The 22,438-nt window shown below is 38.6% G+C and overlaps 1 protein-coding gene across 1 annotated transcript in view; it reads left to right on the top strand.

Moving 5' to 3' along the window:
- The window catches only part of LOC137406856 (cell death protein 3-like), a 9,527-nt gene extending 1,738 nt beyond the window's left edge, over positions 1-7,789 (top strand). Inside the window, exon 4 of the mRNA XM_068093463.1 lies at positions 7,733-7,789. Within this exon, the coding sequence (XP_067949564.1) occupies positions 7,733-7,789 (57 nt within the window). The remainder of the gene's footprint in view (positions 1-7,732) is intronic.
- Positions 7,790-22,438: the final 14,649 nt, after the last annotated feature.

Raw genomic sequence — 22,438 nt, 5'->3', positions numbered from 1 at the left:
TTTTAAACGATGCCGAAAATATAGATAGATGAATTAAACAAGAATTTTGTTTGTTCTTTGTTCAATCAATACTTATCTTTTCGTGCCGAAATTTTTTTGACAGTTTCAAATTCTGAACTATCAAACTATTTTACAAAAGTTTCATATTCATTTAATATTTATGCTATGTAATAGTTTTGACTTTGACAAACATGGTGAAAAATATCGTGAGAAATAAGCAAGTTTTAGACCAATTAATAGCTTTGCAAAAAAACCATTACAATATAACAGTTTATTATATTTTAATATAGAGGGTTTAAAGAAAAGTGATTTGTTGAAACTGAGTACGGAAATCTGGTGAACTATGTGGTGTTACCACAACTCATTGAAGCATGGGCAAAAATTTGATTGATAAAGAGCAGCCATACAGCAAAACATATAGTGTACATGGAATGTGAAATGTAACAAGATTTTTTTACGTAAAAATATAACTCCAATGCATTTTTTACAGTGATTGAAGTGGCATAGAGCTGATTTATGTGTGAATCAAATAAAAAATTCCTGGTTAGTCTCAACAACATCTTGTTTGTGCTGAGCAACTATCCTTGAGATTTTAATGTCAATATTTTGTCAGAGTGCTGCTGGTTGTTTGATATGTTTTGAGTTGTTCAAGTGTGCTTGTCTAACTCATGAGGTTTATTTACTTGATTCTACTCTTAGTTGTGCTCTAGTCACCTGTTCCATGATCTTTAAAAGCATTAATTTCAATGAACGTGTCTCGGCACACTATTGTGTTATTACAGATCGATTATCCAGTGTGCTGTAGAAAATTATTATTAAGTAATTTTTTTGAAATTTCATCTATATCATCAAACCATAAAGCACAGAAAATAAGTATTTTCATAATTAATCTGAGACATGGAAGGTGACACATTAGCACAATTGGTTAGAGCTTCATTCCACTCAGGAGAACTTAATAAGTTGGAGCCCCTGAGAAAGCAATATTTTTCATCTCCAATAGGCACAATTATTCTGAGACTATGGAAGGTGGCCGATTAGCTGAGTTGGTTTGAGTGTAAGTCTAATAAGCTAAATTGAGTTCCAGATTGGTGAAAATTTTAGTCCTCTCAGTAATTGCATGTATAGAATTTTGTGGCTGCACGAAAGTTGCTACATTTAAAACAACTGTTAATGTAGCACAAAAATAAAAGCCCTTGATCTCCATACTGCACATTATCTATTCAAAAATTGATTCAAAACTCCCTTTTATGAAAAACTCAGTAGGTCTGGCTTAGGATCTTTTCTATTTTGAAAGCGAATTGTGACACTACTTTCAAGGCAACAACCACGAATGCTTTCATTGTGGCTGCTGCCTTTAATGTAGGTGAAAGTACATTTTGAACTTTCAAATCAGATATTTCTAAGATCAGAAATTTTAAGACTGTCCGTTGAGTTTGGAATTGCTTAGAGTGGGCTGATTTTTCACAATAGATAAGCCACAGATAATGTGTGGAGCTTCGGCAGACTGCTTTATAACCATTCCTATGCGCAAAATATGGCATGATGAACGCCGCTCCTGTTATAGTAAATATTGTCCTACAATATTGGATGACAATTGGATTGACACAGTTGCTAAAGTGTAAGTGTCGTAAACCGAATGTCATGAGTTGTAGTCCTGTACATAGCAATTTTTTATGAACTACTATAATTATGAAGTACTAAACATTATTTCTTCAGCGCAACTGTATCAAGCAAGAGTACACTATGATCTGAGCTTTATAAGCGTATAGATAACATGTGAGTCTTTTTTATTGAATCTCAAATAAACCTGATTTCTGTTATCATAGTAATTTTACTCTGTTTAAATAGGACTACTTATTTCAACAAATCAAATATTCTTGAACTATTTCTCATTTGTAATTGATGAAGAGCTGTATCTATCTTTTAAAATCACCTTTAGTAACCAAAAATATTTGGCTGCTAAACAGATGCTAAACAAAATGTACTGAGATGGTTAAGTTTTTGAGAAGTACAAATGCAAAGGCCAAACAAGGTCAGGAGCCCAAACAGCTCGATTAGTATCTTTTGCCGCAACATTTCAGCCGATGATCTTGTTGTGAAACAAGATCATTGGCTAAAATTTGCTGACCTTCCTTTGGACAGTTGTAAGTTATCAATTGCCAAAGAGTTCTCCATTTTGGCCAACCGCGCCATCTTAAAATAGTTTCCATTTTCAACTGCGCTTGTGTGAGTTGAGCTTCTCAAACTTGACTGCGAAAAAACTAAAAACGGAGAAAGACCGAGAACTGTTGAACAGGTTTTGTATTTTTTGTACCATTTCTGCAAGGATAGTCACAATGTGTTTAAACATGTGTGCAAAAAACACATTAGGTGAGTGTATAAAGGCATTTAACAACTTATTAACTCTGTGTATATGTATCAGTGCATTAGAGGGTCACTCTGTGCCGTTTTGGTTGATGGTGTGCTCCAGAATGTTGTAAATGTTCAAGATGTGCTGCAGCTTAAAAAATGAGAAATCACTGTTTTAATTTATCCTTGTTTGAGATACCTTGCAGTTTACTTCTTTAAGGTAATTTCTAGAGAAAATGTTAAGAATGGATAGAGTGAATATTATTATGTCTTAAAATATTTCAACATTTTACCCAAATCCAGAATTATTGACCACTTCATTTACACAATAGTTACAGTAGCTCTTTCAATAGATACAGCATAAATACCTATAATTGAAATTCCCTAAAAACTCATTTGAAGTTATTAGCTGCATACCAATCTGCGCGACTCTACTAATATTTTTGAGATCATAAAATAACTAAAAACTAATACCTGCTAATTGTTTAACGTGGAGCTGATAAATAGTTTTGTACACACAAGAAATGCTTTACATGTAACATCGGCTAAACACAGCAAGAGGTTACTTTGCAAACTTGTTCTTAGTGTTTGTTAGCCTTAATATATGACAGAATATAAAATAAAATTTTAATGCAGAAGGTTTAGCATATTAGATTTCAGGTCAAACATTGAAAATCAATTGATGATTTTTTAGCAGTTTAAATATTATTTTTTTAATTTGGCTATTGACAATGAGGAGTAGGTTCAGGCCATTTTTAGATTGCCTTCAGGCACTGTTTTACAGGAAGGTTTTACAACATATTGCAGAGACCTTTTTATCAATAATCAGTCCAGGGTATATCGACGATGCCAAGCCATGAGCAAACTTAAAATGTATTTTCCAAAGTGTCTTCATCTTGAGGTAAAAATGACTAGTTCACCTTTAACTGATGAGTAGTTATTTTTTGCAAGAACAATTTCTCTTGTGTTATAAAATGCTAGCTAGTTAGATGTAATAACATGTTTCAATTTAAATGTTTTTTTGTACAATGAAATGTCTACATAAAAATTACATCACTCATATATTTGCTTCGCATGTTATGATAATTTAAAGTAACAAATCATTGTAAAAAATCATTCATTTTCTGAGAGTTTTCTGTGATTTATAATTGTTTGTTGTCTCAAACTGTAGGGACTCTCACAGCATTAAAACAAATAGAGTAAACTAAACTATGTGAAAAGGAAAATATGAAAAAAACATCACTGCTTATTAAAAGATTTCACAAATACTGTAAAACCTCTACTTGAACACCACCTCTACTTGAACACCACCTCTAATTCGTTACCACTATGGGAGAACCGTAGAAAAATATAGTGCCACGCTTGAGTTGATTGCTACTTCCATTTCACTGCCAGTTTGACATTCTTTGATCTTTATGAACCCATAATAGAAATAGATCAGTAGAAAAGTGTCAACAAAATCGTATTCATAATGCGTTGTTTACATCAATAAAAATTAATTCTGTTTGTTGTCCAACTCTAATGCTGCTCTCCTTCTTTTTGATAATATTTTTTTAAAAGCTAGTTTTGGCGGCAAACTAGCAAACATACCAATGAGGGCAATGAGTTTTTATGCATCATTATTAAATATAGATTTAAAACAAAAATATGTCTTAAAAATTAAATTGAAATAAAAGTTGAAGTTTCCAACAAATTGCAAAGCAGGATACCATATTATCATTGCAAATTAATTGCACGCACTAAATACCAACTGGTTGAGACATTTCTTGGCTTCTCAATGCATATTTTTTGAGAGATCTTTAAAAGGTTGGAGGTAAGTTAGCAGAATTGTTGCATTCAAAAAGGTTAATGTCGGTATACCCCAACAGAAGAGGGCAAAATACAGGTGCATTTGTTTTGCCTGCGAAAGGCTAAGTTTATCTTCAAAATATTTTTACAAGCCATTAAAAATACAACGACAGCCTCTATTCGATCGCCACCTTTATTTGACTGCTACTATAGATGAAGGGTTGAAAAAGAGAGCACAATGACATTCAATTAGAGATTTTACGGTGCAAGTCAAGTTGTTGATATATAAAACCCTCAATCAATAAAATCAAATAAAAACTTTTATGCAGCATTGTTAAATATAGACATAAAACAGAAACAAGTCTTAAAACTTGAAATGAAAGAAAAATTGAAAGCTCCAACAAATTGTAAAGCAGGACGCCGTCTATAATATTATTGTAGGTTAATTGCAAACAATAGATATAGACTGGTTGAGACATTTCTCAGCTTCTCAATGCATATTGAATAAGATATTTATTGCATCCAAAAAAAGTTTGGTAAAGTTTGTAAAAAGTTATTAGCATGCAAGTGTGATACATACAATGTTTCAAACCCTGGTATGGGCTCCATAGGCACCTACCGAGTTAATTTCAGAATAGTATTCACAAACTTACCGCATCAATCAATCGGTTACAACAGCTTTCCTTTTTCACAACTTTGTTGTTAAAGTGTCAACCAATAAATCTGGTCATGCTGCTAATTTAAATCATACGTACCTCAGGCCTTTATAACAATTTAGGTGAACACTGAAAATTATAATGGCGTTAAAAGTTGATGTTTTGGCTTGCTTTTTTAAAGTAAAAACATGTCATTATTGCTACAACTTGTTCTTACTTCTATAAATCATTTTTTACATTAGTTAAGAATAAAAATAGTATGCAGTACTCAAAAAACTGCATTGTCTCAACAAGAGCTACAATTCCTACCACTTTTTCTCATAGAACAATCCATTATTGACATGCCCAAAATAGCTGGCATATGCAGTAAAGATGTCTTCCTTAGATACATTTTTTGTACATCAAGGGTTTATGTACAATTAGACTGAAAATGTTGATGAGTATGTAGAATGTAGTATGTAGTATGAAAATGTAGTATGTAGACTGAAACTTATCATTACAATTTTTTCAAATTCTTAACTTTGTCATCAATATTTTTGTAGACTGTACAATATTGTGGCGGACGTTGCATTTACTTTATTTACTCCTATATGCCTTATACTGTCTTCTCCTTATAAATATCGTGATTCGTCTCCCCTGTCTGTTGTATATGCTTATTTCTTATTAATCTGTAAGTTTTTAATCGGCGACGTCAATAATTATTTAATCATACTTATACTTTTTTTTTATATTATTATTATATTCAGTTTTGACCGTGTGCTATGTTTTTACTTGTTTTTGTACATATCCACCTTCCTTTTATATGGTAGTAAATTGGGTGACTTGGCAAGATGGGCCAGGCACCCAGTGGAGTTGTGAATGCCTCTGTTGTACATTGATTGTGGCGTTTACAGTCAAATACAAACTTATTCACCTTGAACTCATACACTCTATCTCTGCCTGATACAGGGGTGGATTGCAGTAGCCAGTTAAGGCGCTTGACCTTAACAATATTACCATTTATAAGAGACTCATGAATAATCGGATTTGGCTTCAAGAATGTCATGGAAAAGTAGCTAATTCTAATAACAACTATGGTCATTAGTAAAATTGCAATGATGCATGTATTTGAGTTCATTACGATCAAAATGAGTTTTATAGATATGAATTCATATCTTTGTGTTTAGTTGAATAAAAGATGCATAATAACAATGCAATGAAAAGAAATAGCAGTAGTTATTTCTGGTAGCATTATTAAAGTCAGGCTACTTTCTGCGTAGTTCAGCGTTTTGATATAGCATTGCTCAGATAAAATAATTTTTTTTAAATATTAAATCAACTAAAACAATAACAAACCTTACAGCATTTGATAAGGAATTTCATCAATCAAAAATACTGCTGCCAAACGTGCTTTAATGTTAAACATTTTGTTGTTAGTGATAAGATGAAACTACTGCTATGAGTGCTGGAGTCAGTCTGACTTTGGATCATCTACTGCTTATATCTGAGAATTACTGCTGTAAACAATAGCTATTGACAAGACACGCCTTTAAAAGCATACATGATGCTCACATTTCTATTTATACTCGGAAGTACGATTTTTTTAAACACATCCGCCACTCAACGGGTGTCATCAGAAAAACTTGTTTTTCCTTTTTAGTAGAGATTTTACTAAAATTAAAACTTTGATTTTTCTGTGGAACAATTAAAAAGCCAACCGATGGAAGAAAATTTGCTGTTGCTTTGTCATTCTCCGATGTCATTGAAAGCTAAAATCTTTCTAGCAGCCCTAGATGCAAAATGTTGCATTAGGCATTGCACGGCCATTTTCAAATAGCTTGAGATGAATAGAATCTATTCATCTCAGGCTATGTGAAAATATATGTTATATCTGATGATTACCTATATCTGATACAGGTAATCATTGTGTTATAAAAATGCTCTAATCGTAAGAATGTAGGCCTGAGAGGCAGTAGGTAGGCAGTTGAGAGAGACCTGGCAGTTTTTGGGCTGTGTTATCTCATGATCTGACAGGGTAGACCTGATGCGGTAGTTGCCTAAGGTGACAAACCATAATGAACTTTGCTACTAATAGAAACAGTTGTGCAATCTGCTTGGATATAATTGGCAACAGCTTTGTGAGAATGTTTGACTAGCCTTCTTGTTTATCCTGTTCAGAATATTGTCTGGCGATATACCCTATTATCACAATCCCAAAGTATTGCGCTCTCACTCATCCGCTCTAACCCCAGAATCTACTTTTGGAAATAACTGCAAAAAGTTAATAACATTGTGAGATTGTTTTTCTAAATTTGTTTAGCATATCGTTATATTTGCTTAATATATTGTGTAAGCTTTCCTGTTGTATTTTTTCTGTCAACTCCTCTTCAATGTTCAAAGGCAGCTCTATGTGTGGTAGGTACAGCTAACAACAATGTACACCGGAACACATCAATTGTGTTATGACAGGATTTGGGTGTTTTCAGTTACTCGAACTAACAAGAGGGAATGAGGGAGTTAGTAACACGAGCGAACTAGCCACACAATCCCATATAACAAGGATTATTAATAATTTGCACTCACTTAGAGCAAGAGTTTTAATTGTTTATCATCTTATTTCCTAACAAAATATTAATATTAGTTTTTAATAGAAGAGACGCGTAAGTGAATGATTATTACATGTTTGAAGTTATTACTAAAAACTTAGTAAAACAAAAGTATACAGGAATCTGTAATACCTGATTGAAGTGAGCGCGCACAGCGAGTTAGTCACTCCTTCTAGGATGTACGCAACCTACCACGACAAGTGTGCATTTTTGGTTGTGTTGATTTAGTCAGCAGAAAAATCTCACATGTCTATCCACCAAGAATCCGAGAGAGAGAAGCCACGCCACGTAAATAGCAAAATCTGATCTCCCTAAGCTCCAGAAAGTGTAGACAGGATCACTTGCTGTTTACAGTCAAGGGAGGGACGGTTACCAGGAAATTATCCCACTAAAAGAGAGTTTGGGCTATAGTTCATGAACCAGACCTGCTGGTACAAATCTATTGGCTAAGGAAAAATTGTGCCACCCTTGGGCTAATTCAAACAGCAATGGCGAAGCAATACGATAGGCGCCTATACCGAAGTACAGCTCGAGCCATGAGAAGCAACCCAGCACAGGGCGTCAGAGGTTATTCAAAGTAAGATGAAAACCCCAAGTCTTAATCGGTAGTTCAAAACTGCCGAAACTGGATATAACAATTGGCTGATGTGCCATGCATAGCATATTCACCTCTAAACTTGCAGTAGTATTTAACCATCTTCTACGCATCTCTTTGGTCAACGCTTGACTTAGAGGCTGATCATGATGACACACATAAGATTGTTTTCTTAAAATGGAATTCAATTGTTTAACTGTTTCCATATGTTTACTACACCACATGATACTATATTACAAATGGTAATCATCGACATAACCTTAGCTGACACATGATGGGTTGATGTCATTAGAAACATTGCCATTCATGTGTGATCATATGTATTAAATTTCATGGAGCAGCTTTGCAGATGCAGGCAATTCTATTGAATTTATTGTACGCGCCCTGCTTATGACTGCTTATTTTCATATTTGTTTAATGTTCGCAACCAAGTGTTTATATACATTGTAAAATCCAAAACTGTTTTTAAAAACACAAAATGACATCTGAAGAACTCTCTATGTTGAAAGGTCTGTATTAAACAGTTATTTCTTGTGAAAACACTAATCAATTAAAATGAGTCATATTAATGCCTTTTCCATTAATTTCAGAAACATTTTAGATGCTTACAAAAACAGTTTTAATTGAAGGAAATAAATTCTCATCTTTTAAAATGCTTAGACAATTTTGAATACGCTAAGCTTATACTTATAAACAAAGAAAAACTATTTTTTAAAAACTCAGGCATAATTGTCTTATTTTATGATGAAACAAATAAAAATTAAAAAAGCATTAATAATTGCTTTATATAATTTGAAGGACAAATCAATGTGAATTGGCTAGCTAGTTAAGTAAGACAAATTAGAGTACTTGGCTACTTTATCAAAATTAAGGCTGACCTGAAAAGATCACTTCACCTGTTTCTTTTAATGAAATTTATAAACAAACAAACGAATATTAAAAAATATTCTGTTGAATGCAAAAACTAGTGACGATATAGCGCGGTGATGTTGAAGTTGTTAGGAAAATTGTATATAATAGTTTAATTTTGTGATTTGCGTCCTTATCAGTTTGCTATTTGTGTGAATGCCTTCAGATATTTTAGTTTTTTGGTGGGTATGACTTGTACAAGTTAGCCAACACTGATACTTGTCAATCACCAAGGCCATCACCCTCAACATTTTCAGCTGTGCAGATTTTAAACAATACTTACGATGCAGCAGGGGTTTCATTTTGGTTAATTTGTTTAAGTGTACTTTGAACTAACATTTGTTAAATAGACTTTGTTGAAATACCTCTAAATATATTTATTAAAATTGTTAAAGATGTAGTTGCGTCAAAAATGAAATTAGGACCCATAAAAGGCTAAAACATCAGCTACAATTTGATGCCATTTTTGTCTTTGCAGACCAACTCTGTCCAGAGATATATGCGTTTGAATGAGGCCCACTTTTAAAACGCTCACGTTCCAGCGGGTGCCAATTTCGTGATGTCACTAGCTTGTTTTCTGAAACGAAACCACGAGCGATAAATATGAGGTCGCTTCGTTAGCCAATCACGATCGCGAAATTTTTATATAGACCGTAATAAATGTTATCACTCGTAAAACGCGTTGTCTGTGATCTCGAAGATTCTCATCGCTAGAGAATTCATGCTCATCATTACTGATTCAACGCGTTTCAACAATTACTAAGTTATACATAGTTTTAAAATGGCTTCAAGTTCGAGCGACCGCTACTCAGAGTTATCTGAGCAACGTTTAGTAAAAGATTAGAGTAGACAGCCTATGGCCAAAGCTGACAGGCGTCAGCAGCGTTTTGCTGCAGAAGAAGACAGAATGGAGGTAAATTAACTTAGAGTCTTCTATACTTTAGTAAATGTAATATTTTTTATAGTCATAAAAACATATACTAACTAATAAAATGATAATTCTTTGCTATCTCCAATCATCGTTTCATAGCTTATCTGCCGTTTTACCTAGCTATAATATTTTTTTCGAATTTTCTTTGGTAAATTAGAGTCATGATTACAAATTATTTTCACACATAGGAAGTGGGTAAAATCGATTGATCATTGCAAATCTTTAATTTCCAGAACCAAAGCTTCGAATAGTTGGCTTGGCGTACTTGTGCCTTTATTAAATGTTTATTCGTTTTTAAAATTACACTCGCAATCTATTTAACTCCCAATTTGGAAGCTGTCAATAGATAAGCTCTAGAATGACATATCTATGAATGACATATTTATTGCATCTACTTTGTTTACATTTACTTGTTTTACTGATTACAGAATGTTTATGTCATCCCACCAGCCGAAGAAGCTTTGTCAGTGTGGAAACTGCTATAAAGGAGAAAGCAAGACTTGAATGCGTGCTGGATGATGTTTTGTTTGAGTTTGTTGCAGTAGATGAATTTGTCTTATTGTATTAGCTAATACTATGTGAGTGGCCACGACTTGATGAATATTTTTAATAAAAGCGTTATGCCGAGATGAAAATATTTTTGCTTGTAAAAATTATATAATAAAATAATATTGTTGAAGATAATGCAAAACATGATTTGCAGAATATTGTAGTGAATCGGATATGGTATATGGGTGTCCGCAGAACTGGAGAATGTGAGTTCAAATCCAGTTTGCAGCAGACTTCTCATCCTTAAAACTCTATCCCTGTCTATATTCTTTTCAAAGAGGTGGCTTGCTAGTAGTAAGAAATTAGTACGTAGGCAATAGGTAATAGGCGACACAATGTGGGCGGGGCTTATGGGAGGCTGTATATCGTTTATATGGGTAGCTGCAGAACTGTGCTGATACAAAGACCGCGTTCTACATAAAGTGACTAGACAGAATTACCGTAGACCGGTAGAATTGGTAGTCGGTACCCAAATGTTTACACAACATTTGGAGAAAGTGAGTAGAACAAACTTTCAATTTTCGTTATTTGAGGCCTTTTAAACATTCATAATAATGCATCTGTAGCAGGATTTAAAATTTTATTCTAGCCAACACGAGCAAATACAAAATAAGATATATGCCAATAGAGCCGCGTAAGACTAGACTTTTATCGCAAATAGCCGATGTGAATACGAGAGATAGAGAGAGGTTGCCAAACGCGTGACATCATTTTTGGCGAGGCTGGGCACGTTTTTGTGGCCTGAGCGTTTTTACGGTGATCAGGTTTTTTCGGTTATAATCTTCAAATATCTTGGCAATGCGATCGCGTAACACAACAAACAACATATCAACTGATAGAGAAAAAAAAATGCTTTCTTTTAAGATCAACTTAAATTTTGACGCAACTACATCTTTAAAGCCTTTTTTAACCATATAAAATATATTTGGAGTTATTCTTTCATCGGGTGCACAACTCTGTCATCAAGCAATGGTCATCTAGCACAAATGATCTTAACTATTATAGAAAACATCCTTGATAAGCATGCTAAATATGTTTAGCTCTAAAGTATTCATTATTAACCTAAAACTCTCATTCCCCTGATTCATTCACACAGTCAAATGTCATAAGCTTCACATTTGAACTAGGAAGCATGGGGTCAATGTCACAGAATTTCTGTAATTTGAAATAAAGTTGTCAACAAAATTAAAAGGATATCTTTTAACTTCAAACAAAGCTTAGTCGTTATAGTATGCTATCAGTGAACTATAATAACAATACATTGTATATCATTTAAGAATTATTATTACATACTAACATTTTTAGAACTGTAGATATTTTGCTATTGCTATTTATCATTACTTTGTGAAGTTGCATTCATTGACTGAAACTGATCAAACTTCATAGTGCTGTAGAACTATTAGTTAGAAAAAATGAATTTCTTGGAATAATCATTAACGTACATGTATTTCATAGCCTTTGTACAAAAGTATTCCATAACCTGATGTAGTTAGTTGTTTCATAGCTCTAGGTATGTATGTGTTCCATAGTCGTATGTATGTAAGTGTTTCATAACCTTATGCATGTAGTTTAATGCACAACGATGGACCTCCAGTAGCAAGTAGCCTGAATCAGCCGGGACCCAAGGGACAGGTCATCACCCGCTGCATGAATGCTACAGAGCAGCCATTGACTCTCCGGTCCGGAGCCACTATCGGCACTTACACGGGAGTGGAGAACCCGCAGATCGAAAAGGAGGATCCCTTACTGTGTGACGACAATCCGACTTCAATCAATGGAGTGACGGCTAACCTTGAAGAACTGTTCAGGGCGGCCCAGCCGAACTGCGAAGGAACGGGTCAAACAGCGAGGTTGGCCTCCTTGCTGAGGTAATATGCCACTATGTTCAGTAGACGTGACGACAACGTAGGAAGGACCACCGAAGTGGAACATTCCATTCCATTTAAGGAGGGCACCCGACCAATCCGGCAACCCTCCCACAGCCTCAAACCCGAGAAGGAAGCCGAGGCCAAAAGGCAGGTCCTGGATCTGCTCAAGTGGTGGCTGATCGAGCCAGCCGGAGGAGCTTGGAACTCCCCCGTGGTGTTGGTTTGGAAGAAGGACGGGAAGTGGCCCTCTTTATTGACTACCAGCGTCTAAACGCTGTCACCGAGCAAGACGCTTACTTTCTACTCAGGATCGACGACAGTCTGGATGCTTTGTCTGGCAGCCGCTAATTCAGCACGCTCGACCTGGTGAGCGGGTACTGGCAGGTACCCCTGGAGGCAGAGGCGCAAGAGAAGTCGGCCTTCTCGATGAGGTCCAGAATATGGAAATGGAAGGTGTTGCCTTTCGAACTTACATTCGCCCTTGCCACCTTCCAAAGACTCATGGAACGTGTGCTACACGGCCTCCATTAGAGAATGCTGCTGCTGTCTTTGGATGATATTATCGTTATCGCCCCGGACTCTGATATGCGTCTGCATCGGCTAGAGGAGGTCTTCCAGAGACTACACAAGGCCGGACTGAAGTTGAAGCCGTTCAAGTGCAAACAATTGCAACCCCAGGTCCGCTATCTGGGCCACATAGAAAGGCAAGAAGAATTCTCTGCAGACACGGACAAGGTGAAGGCAGTCACAGAATTGCCGAGCCCGCGCAAAGTGAAAGAACTCCAAGGATTCCTTGCGACGGTCAGCTACTACCAACAGTATATCCCGGAGTTTGCCACTAAGGCGCATCCCTTCCTCCGACTGACTGCACAAGGGGAGCCCTGGAGATGGACGGAAGGGGAACAGATCGCCTTCAACGCACTGAAGGATAGTATCAGCACCGCCCCGATCTTGGGCTACCCAGATCCCCAGAGGCAATACATCCTGGACACAGACACCAGCAGATGTGGAGTGGGGCCATGCTGTCCTAAGTACAGAAGGGCTGCGAGAGAGTCATTACCTACTACAGCAAGACCTTCACCCCATCGGAATGCAATTACTGCGTCAGTCGGTAAGAGCTGCTTGCGGTGGCAAAGGCAGTGAAGCATTTTCGGCTGTATTTGTATTGCCAGGAGTTCCTCCTATGGACCGACCACGAGTCACTTTGGTGGCTATGCAGGAGGAGGGAACTCTCAAACCAGGTAGCCCGGTGGCTAGAGATCCTGGCTGAATTCTGCTATGTCCTGGAGCAACAGTCAGGGACTCGCCACGGGAATGCAAATAGGTTCTCGCAGGCAGACCTGCGAGGACTGCCAGCAATGCGCGAGCATTAAGCAGAGGGACGGGGGCCCTTCACGAAAGGAGTTGGCAAGGAAACCAAGGCCGTTAGCCGCATGGGTACTGACCAGTTGCCTGGATGGGACTCCCACTCTCACCAGGGCAGGATTGACCCTGGGCAACGTCACATACCCCGGAAGGCCAGCCGGCAACTCGCGCAGGACTCCCGCCTCTACAGTGGCCGAATTGAACCTAGGTGCCGGAGGTTCCTCCGAGGGGCTATCGGCCACACAAGGGATAAAAGGACCAAAATGCGAGCTGGCAAAAACACAGGCTACCGGACAAGGACCCGTGGTCATCATGTATCGTGCCATCGCCACAGGGGAAAAGGTGCCAGCGAAACACCTGGAAGTCAAGAGCAGAGAGCTGGATATCCTGCATCACATGCGAGGCTCTCTGCCCATACGACAGGATGGTGTGCTGGAAGCATGCGTGGCCCCGCAGGGCCACACCAGATGGTGCGCCATCTGCCCCCCGACCATGCCGAAGACCACGGTGTGGCAAACACATGGCCTTGCTCTTTCTTGGGTGGGAAAAACGATAAGCCGCCTCCAGCTGACTTGGTACTGGCCCGGACTGATGGCCACAGTCAAACGGCTCATTAAGAGTTGTGAGGTAGGCCAGGCCGCAAAGCATAGAGGGACAAAGGGGGCCGGAGGAAAAAGAAGGCTCTACGCCAAATGACCCTGGCAGAAAGTGGCCCTGGACCTGGTTGGGTCATTTCTGGTCAAGCCTAGGGGGAACAAATGGGTGCTGGTTTTCACCGACTACTTCACCCGATTGCAGGACGCACTGGCACTACTTGACGCCACGGCCCCGGTGGTCGCAAACGCACTGGATGATTGGGTCTTCTGCTACCTGAAGTTACTCAAGCAGATCCACATGGACCAAAGGGCACAGTTTGTGAGCCAACTGATGGTCGAATTGTGCCAACTCTGGAATGTGGGGAAAACACGTACAACTCCTTATGACCCACAGGCCAATGAAATCATTGAATGGAACAATCGGGGACTCAGAGAGTCCTTGAGGGCACTACTTTTGACCCGGGGACAGAATGAGTGGGACCCACTGCTTCCCTAACTGATGAGGGCATACCGAGGCACCCCTCACTCTGCAACCGGAGAGACAGCCAACATGTTGATGTTGGGACGGGAGCTGAGGTTGCCGTACCAGCTGGAAAACCACCCACCACCGACTGAGTTCTTTCCTGCCCACGAGCACGCCCTTAAAGTGCAGTGGAGGCTGCAGAAAGTACACGAGTCCCTATGACAGAGTCAGATGGAGGTGAGACAGGAGGACCAGAATGAGCCACTACTGTTTGCCCCAGGTGACTGGGTATGGCTCACGAATAAACGCTGAAGATGGGGGAAAATCCCAAGCTGCAGGAAAAGTTCGTGGGACCATACCAGGTTCTGAAGGCCTGGGGGAACCCCCCATATATCTGGTGGAACGACAGGGCTAGTCTTCTATTCAGAGCAAAGGAAGGCTGAAACTTTGTCATGTCCGACCAGAGAGATTGGGGCAAGCTCCGGCCACCTTGGAGCCAAGGAGGTGTCCTAACATGAAAGGAACTCGACCCAGCAGGCCGGAGAAGAGGCAGGAGAAGGTCAGAATAGACCCTGTACCTATAATGCCACTCCCCAGCTGGGACATGTTGCTACTAAAAGCTGCAGAAAAATGAGGGCAGGACATAACTCCGGGAGAAAATCCCACTGGACCGAAGGAAGAAGAAAGCCAAAGATGCGCTCCAAAGAAATCAATCTGGCCACACGGAAAAAAGTTCCAGGAGAACTTGAAGCAGACCTGGTAGAGACCGAAAGGACCACAACACCAGATCCCATCAACCACGCAATCCAATCAACCGGTCCGGCACAATCTGAGGCCAGCCCGGACAACTAGAAAGCCAGAAAGGTACCGAGATGTTGTATGTTATTTTATAAAATTGCCGGAAAACGGTCTGGAGGTCGCGTGGGAAAGTTGTGAAACGGTTCTCATGGGCGCAACTAAGGCTTTCCTTTTAAAGCACTCGTTTTCTCTGGATGACATCAGAGCGCTGGAAAAGATGGATAGCAAAGGCAACACATCACTACAGGACTTACTGACTTCGGTCACAATTAGCTTGAAAGAAGCTGGAGAAGGAATGGAGAGGCCAACACCGGCAAACGTGGTGGCCTACAAGGGAGACAACACGGAACTGGATATGACACGACAATCGGACTCTGCTGCTTTAGGAATTACCAAAGAAGGAGCAGAGGCGTTGTTAGATGCAACCCTAACTGAGGAAAGAGTAGAGGATCTGCTCAACGAGGCCATGCCAGAAGAGGTGGAAGAGGAGTGCCAGGTGGATGCTGTGTGCACTAAGAGGAGACTAGTTAGCCTCCTTTCACCGGAGTTGTCCTCTTCTCCGCCGGCTGTTACCGTTAGAGAAAGCACGCCCGTAAGAGGACCGGAGCCAGAGGAAACCAAGCCGTGAAAGAAGACGATAGTAAGGACTATCAAATACTTGTTTTCCCGGACAGTCTCACGAGCAGAGGAACAGGTGAAGGACGGGAGTTGCCGGATCTGCTAAATTACAACCAGCACCCGACAGATCCACTTTCATGTGCTACAACACTACGCCGTGTTTGTTTGCCCCTGTGACTGGCAGCACATGTAGAGAGACCAAATGCTATTACACCACGCTACTCACCAACAGGGAGGAATGGAGCCGGTAGTGTATGTGGTCGACCAGGACTCCTAAGAGCAGTTCTGTCAAGAGAACAGGCAGGGATCTCTGACAATGGCTGCCTGCACTCCCACTACTAGAGGAAAGAGGCGGCGTAGCCTGCAAAGAGCAGTCCAGCAGGCCAGGACTCAGCTGTGCCCCCAGCCAAAGTCTGCTCGGCCTCGACCAGGAGGAGCCGGACGGCCTTGGATCACGCCGGGTCACGCATGCTGGCCGAGATAGTGGGACAGACTCCAGCTAGCCAGACCCTTCTGCAGACCCAGCGCAGCCAGGCCCAGTTGTTAGCACAAGACGCCCAGGTGTGGACGAGGGCTGCCGAGACAACATATACTGTCTTACGGCAGGGACACTTGGAGGGCCGAGAGCGCCAGCTACTGCTGAAGGAGGTGGAGCGCCTCCGCTATGGAGCCCACTAGCATGAGGCCCTGGCCCAACTGGTGCTACCTCAGGACATAAATTGGGACCTTAGTCACCAATTGGGGAGTGTGTGGCGGATCGCGTCCTCTTACGTTTAGCCAAGCCAGAGCCAAGCCGATCCAGAGCCGTGCCAAGTCAAGACCGAGCCGGGCTGAGCCGTGCCCGGTCCAGCCAAATGGAACAGAGGCAGAGCTTACTAGCTATATAAGCTCGAACATGTTGTAGAAGAGCAGAGCTGTTCTGGGCCTGTTCATTGCCTGTTACTTGAGCATTCTTGTACAACTTATGAACTAAGCAGAAATATATGTATAAACTCATGCACCGTGTCTTGTACTAGTGGAGAAAACGTGAAGGTCGCACAAAACCTTTGCACATAGCCCATTACCTTCATCAGGCTCAATATCCAGCACAAGCGGGGAAAAAGCCACAAGCTCGATGTGGCAACTTCACTGGCAATTTTAAATCACTAATCGATTTTTCTCTGCTCAAAGACTGGGCTTTCATTCTATTTTTGTTGTCAAACTTTTTTACAAGCTTTTTACAAGCATATCAGCAGTGGCAAGGCAGCATTTCTCATTTCCATGGTAGGTATCGCAAACACGGTTGGCAGAATCATGTTCGGGTTTATAGCGGACTTGAGCAGAGAAAAACGCTATTGACTCTACATCTACAACACAAGAATGGTCATTGCTGGCTTGGCTACTGCCTTCAGCTCTGGAAGTTGTCAAGCGTCCCAAATAATCTACTCCATTGTCTTTGGCGTTTTTATCGGTGAGTCCGCAACTACATAATGTAATCAGGTTCCTATAATAGCTTGAATCAAAGAATCTTTGGACAAGCTAGATCCTGTATCAGTGTCAATATACTGATGAAAAACAATTGCACCATTTAAAATACTTTGTGTGAGTATTTTTATGGAATCCTAAGTATCTCCCTATTAACACATCAAAGTTTGATGTTTGGGTAAGTGCAATTGTTACTAAAACTTAAATTATGCTAATGAGTGTAGACCTGGCTGCTGATCATTGCAACCATTACCATTATGCTATTGTATCGTTAAAAATTCTGCCAGTTCGATGTGGGTTTATTTTTTTGTTTTAATCTTACCAAAGTTGTTTTGAAATCTCAAAAGCTTTGCATGCTGACCTTCTTACTTGAGCTGTTCCAAAACTATGAGAACATTTTATTTTTTCTATTTTTTCACTATCAAGTCTTTTTATGATATTTTTTGAAAGTAGGTAATCAACAGCATTTAAATGACTTATCATATTGAAAGCAGACCTACAAAGGCATATTTAAGAATGGTTTGCTAAAAAATTTTATTTAGCGATAAAATAGTTTTTTGTCTGTTTTTTCAAAAACTTTTTTGGATGGTTAATGTATCAGTGACCGCTGGGACATCAATGTATATTTGTTTGTTTTTTTGTAAAGCCTCAGTAGTTGGATTACAATTGACATGCTAATCATACCTTGACAAACCTAAGTTGTTCCCTCATTCAACAGAGAAGACAACTCCATTTTAACCTCATTTTCCAAACTTGTGGTTTATTGATGTTTTTATCTATCCTTTCAAAGTCAAGAAATTATGCATTTTTCAAAATGAAATCACCAAGTTATACATCACCATTTGCTATGTAGCACACATAATAACACACATTAAATTTTCACCTTATGCTCAGTCATGCTATGTAATAGCTCATGTTAGAGTGGGTCATCAGGATCATACATAAATACATACTTTTTAGCAAATACAGAAACACTGTGCTTAGTCTCTTCATTAATGAGACTTTCTAAAACTGCTAAAGGTTTCCTTCCTTTAAATATCTTATTACATCAGTTCTACAGTAACACAAATATGATAGACATTATTAAGTGTTATCACTAGAAATCATCAAAAATACTGAAGCAATGTCGATTCATAGAAACAGTTGTGATTCACAGCTATCTTAACACATGCCTTTATATGTTTTAGTTGGTTATCCTTATTTTTTACATATTCTTGATTGGGAATTTGTATCACTATAGCTAGTTCTATTGTTGATACTTCCTGACAGGTTGTTGTGTATCCTTGATGACCATCATATTGGATCTGTTAGGAGTTGACAGGCTAATTAGTAGTTTTGGAGTTACCCTGCTTGCGCAATGAGTTGCTGTACTTATTGGACCCCCAATACGCGGTATGAATTGCTGAGGCATGCTCTGGTATAAAAGTTGTGAGCATTAGTAACACAAATTGTTTTTGGTGATCAGTACATGAATGCTCTTAAAGAAACTAAGTAGAGAATTCTTAGCCTTTGAATAATGACAATAATAAATTTGTGTTTTATATTAAACTAGGTGAATGTCCTGCGTTGCATGGGTAATTAGCTAAGTTTATTTGCTTAGAGAGTTTGAGCAACATAAACTAGTAACTTATGTTAGTCTAAATATTTACAATAATTGCAGCCCTGAAACCATATTGTAATCATTACAGTTCGCGTCATAATCTCTCACACAATCATGAGCTTCAACCCTGCCAGTAGTAACCAGTAGTATTTCTCACGCAAGAGCTTTAATCATGCCTATTGTAACCAGTGTAATAAGTATGTGCACAATTGTTGATTAGTAGGGCTGGTTGGACATGTAGTCTAATGGATAGTATGCCTGTCTGCTGCAGAATTGGAGGTTCTGAGTCCAATTCCAGATCAAAGCAAATTTTTCATTCCTAAAACTTTAACACTCTAAATGGACTCACGAGCAACTGACCAAACATTAAGATTTGTATAGATAGACTAACTGAATACCCAGCATTTGACAGGTAATAAACCACTTATAATCAGTGGCAGGGAATGTATTTGCCATTGGGTAAGTTGACTAATTAGTCAATGGCCAAATTACATGTAGCTAATTGGCTAATTTGAGTAACTTGACCTAGTCACATAAGGTTGCCATTTACTATAATATGAGCTGTGAAGCCAGATTGTGGTCATTACGTGTGAAGTTTTGTCTCATGATCTTTTTCGCAATCATGACGTTCAGGCATGCTAGTATAGCAATCAATCGTATTTCCGGTAGCACTTTAAATGTCAGTGTTTTCCTCGATGTAAGGATTATGGCCATACCTATTTTGCTGCATGGCAATGTAGCCGCTTGGCTTACAGAATAGAGTATCTGCCCTGTCACCTGATGGATTCGAGTTAAGTCCATTGCAAAGCCATTTTTTCGTTCTTACAATTTAATTACTATGACTGGAAGCACGAACTACAGACCACCAAACAACAAACAGACACTGAGATTTATAGAATAATAATAGGTGATACAAGTCTCCTGTATGCCATCACATTGTCACAACTTTCGTATCACTAATGTTTGTTTTCACCAACTATCGTCTTGAATGAGTCTCACTAATTCAGTTGTTGAACTGAGTCTGTTTTCTCTTCACGCAGTCTTGTGTCAGCATGTTTTACGTAAAATATTACAAGATTTAAATTTTTAGGTGGAGAACAGGCTATATCCTATTACTGGCTTTAATATTGTATATTTTTGTTTCTAATCTCACAATTTAGATTAAATTAGCTTTTATCTTATTATATCTAATTTAGATACATGTATTTCATATCAGTTACTCAAAATGTTGATTAATGACCATACTATTGCAGGCTGGTTGTATAATGCAACTATAAGTTATATGTGGCTATTTGCTGTGCCTGGAGGCAGCATCACATTAAGTGGAGCTATACTATATTTCATTCCTATATTGAGCAAGTCTCAGCATAAAATACGCACGAGGGAGGAATTGAACATGGGTGTACGTATCGGAGCAACAAGCTTGCAGGGAGTGAATCAAGAAGAGGTGGCATTCAAGAGTTCGGCAGCAATCGATAACAATGATAACACTGCAAACTGACTATAATAATTGAAATTTAGAAAGACAACTTGAGGAGTCTATAAGTCGCGTGCCTTACCGCAGAAGAATACCATGCTTCTTAATATATGAATAGAGTATTTGAGAGGGATGTTTTTAAACTCTATGGCATCCATAGAATATCAATAAAGGTTATGCTAGCAATAAGCTTCAGCTCCTGTACTCTACTATGAAATTGTTATTTGCTCGTTCCAGTTCTTCGCTATATTGTCTCAGTTACTTATATTTTTTCTTATTAAATAATTTCAGTAGATTGCCGTCTTAGCTGTCAGATGACATTTTACAGCTTTGTAGGTGTTCATTTTTGATGGTAAATTATGACAATGGCACCAGTGTTTACAGATATTTGTTGTTTTATACACATAACTACCGAACTACCGTTTCAACTAGTACTAATTTACTTTAGTAATCATATGCTAGAAGAGCCTACTTTCGCAGATATTACAACCTTTAGATAAACTAAGCACTTAGGCTGACTTTTGCTGAGTAACACATCTTAGAGAGATTGTCATATCAACTGTGTTAAGCAAGGTGGCTGTATGTGATTGGTTAAATTTTAATCATATAATCAGCAGTTTTATATTATTATGTAATTTGTGATGTCATAATACAAAAGTGCATAAGTTCTCACCTAACATAAAATATATTTGTCAATTTGCCTGTTTTCAAAGCTCTGCTGGTTGCAATGTTATCTAAGCATGATTTTACTTTGAGCAACATGACCTCTGGCAATAGTGTGACTAGGGAAACTCCTGAGAGTACTAATGTTTTACTGATGTTGGAATGCTTGGGACATTGTAAACAGTTGGCTACTATTATTAACTTTGTGCCCAAGTTAAAGACCTACGCATGATTGGTACATTTATCCCATTGATTAAAATAAGTATGTGTATTTACAAGTAGGGAAGTCTGAAGTCAAACTAACCTTGTGATGTCATTGTGGTTCTAATAACTAGTCTATCCTTCAAAGTTCCTTGAATCCAATCATGAGTGTAAACATCTACTCAGTTAACAAAATTGAGGTTTCTGAGTGTATGCTGTACGGCTCTCCAGTCGATAGAGAATTACAAGCGTATGAAGGACTAACTTGAGAAGGTGCTAGAAAAGAAAAAGTATTTATACGTTTAGTAACTAGTGAGTAATGAAAGCTCTATTATTTCCGCATTTTATTCAATAAACATGATTTCAGACATTTAATTACTAGTACAAATGACAGCTTCTGTTAGCTTCTGCTTCCGTGAATCAATTTGAATGCTCTCTGTTATTCTTTTCTTCGGCATAATTGATGTTGTCTGTTGGCTACAGCTAAATATAGCAAGTATTAAACAACCAATATCAAAAGTGGGAATTATCCTCTCTCCCTCCCTTGTAATCTTGTGGTAGAAAACAGTCTTTCCAAAGGCACATTTATGCCAAATTTTCATGTATGTCACATTTGACCCCTCAATTTCACCACATAGTCTTGTATGATGATAACTTTGATGTGTTAGCATGAAAATGGTAATAAAATATATAATAAAAGTTCATCATTTGAGAAAATAAAAGTCCCTTTTTATAAAACCAGCGTAGGGACACTTCAAACTTTTTCCACTAAAATGTAGGTTTTGGAGAATTAGTGTCAATACTTACAAATCCTAAACTTAACTAATACAATGCTGAAATGTTATTATATAACTCCTTATTGGAAGGAGAGTTTGTACATGTATCTTCTTATCGGTCAGCTCAGATAATTAATTTCATTGGTTTTCAGTTTGTGTGTAAACATGCACGCATGTCACAGTTTCT

Source organism: Watersipora subatra, chromosome 10, assembly GCF_963576615.1.
Source record: "Watersipora subatra chromosome 10, tzWatSuba1.1, whole genome shotgun sequence".
In the NCBI taxonomy this organism is placed as follows: domain Eukaryota; kingdom Metazoa; phylum Bryozoa; class Gymnolaemata; order Cheilostomatida; family Watersiporidae; genus Watersipora; species Watersipora subatra.
This window is presented reverse-complemented; position numbering and strand designations above follow the sequence as displayed.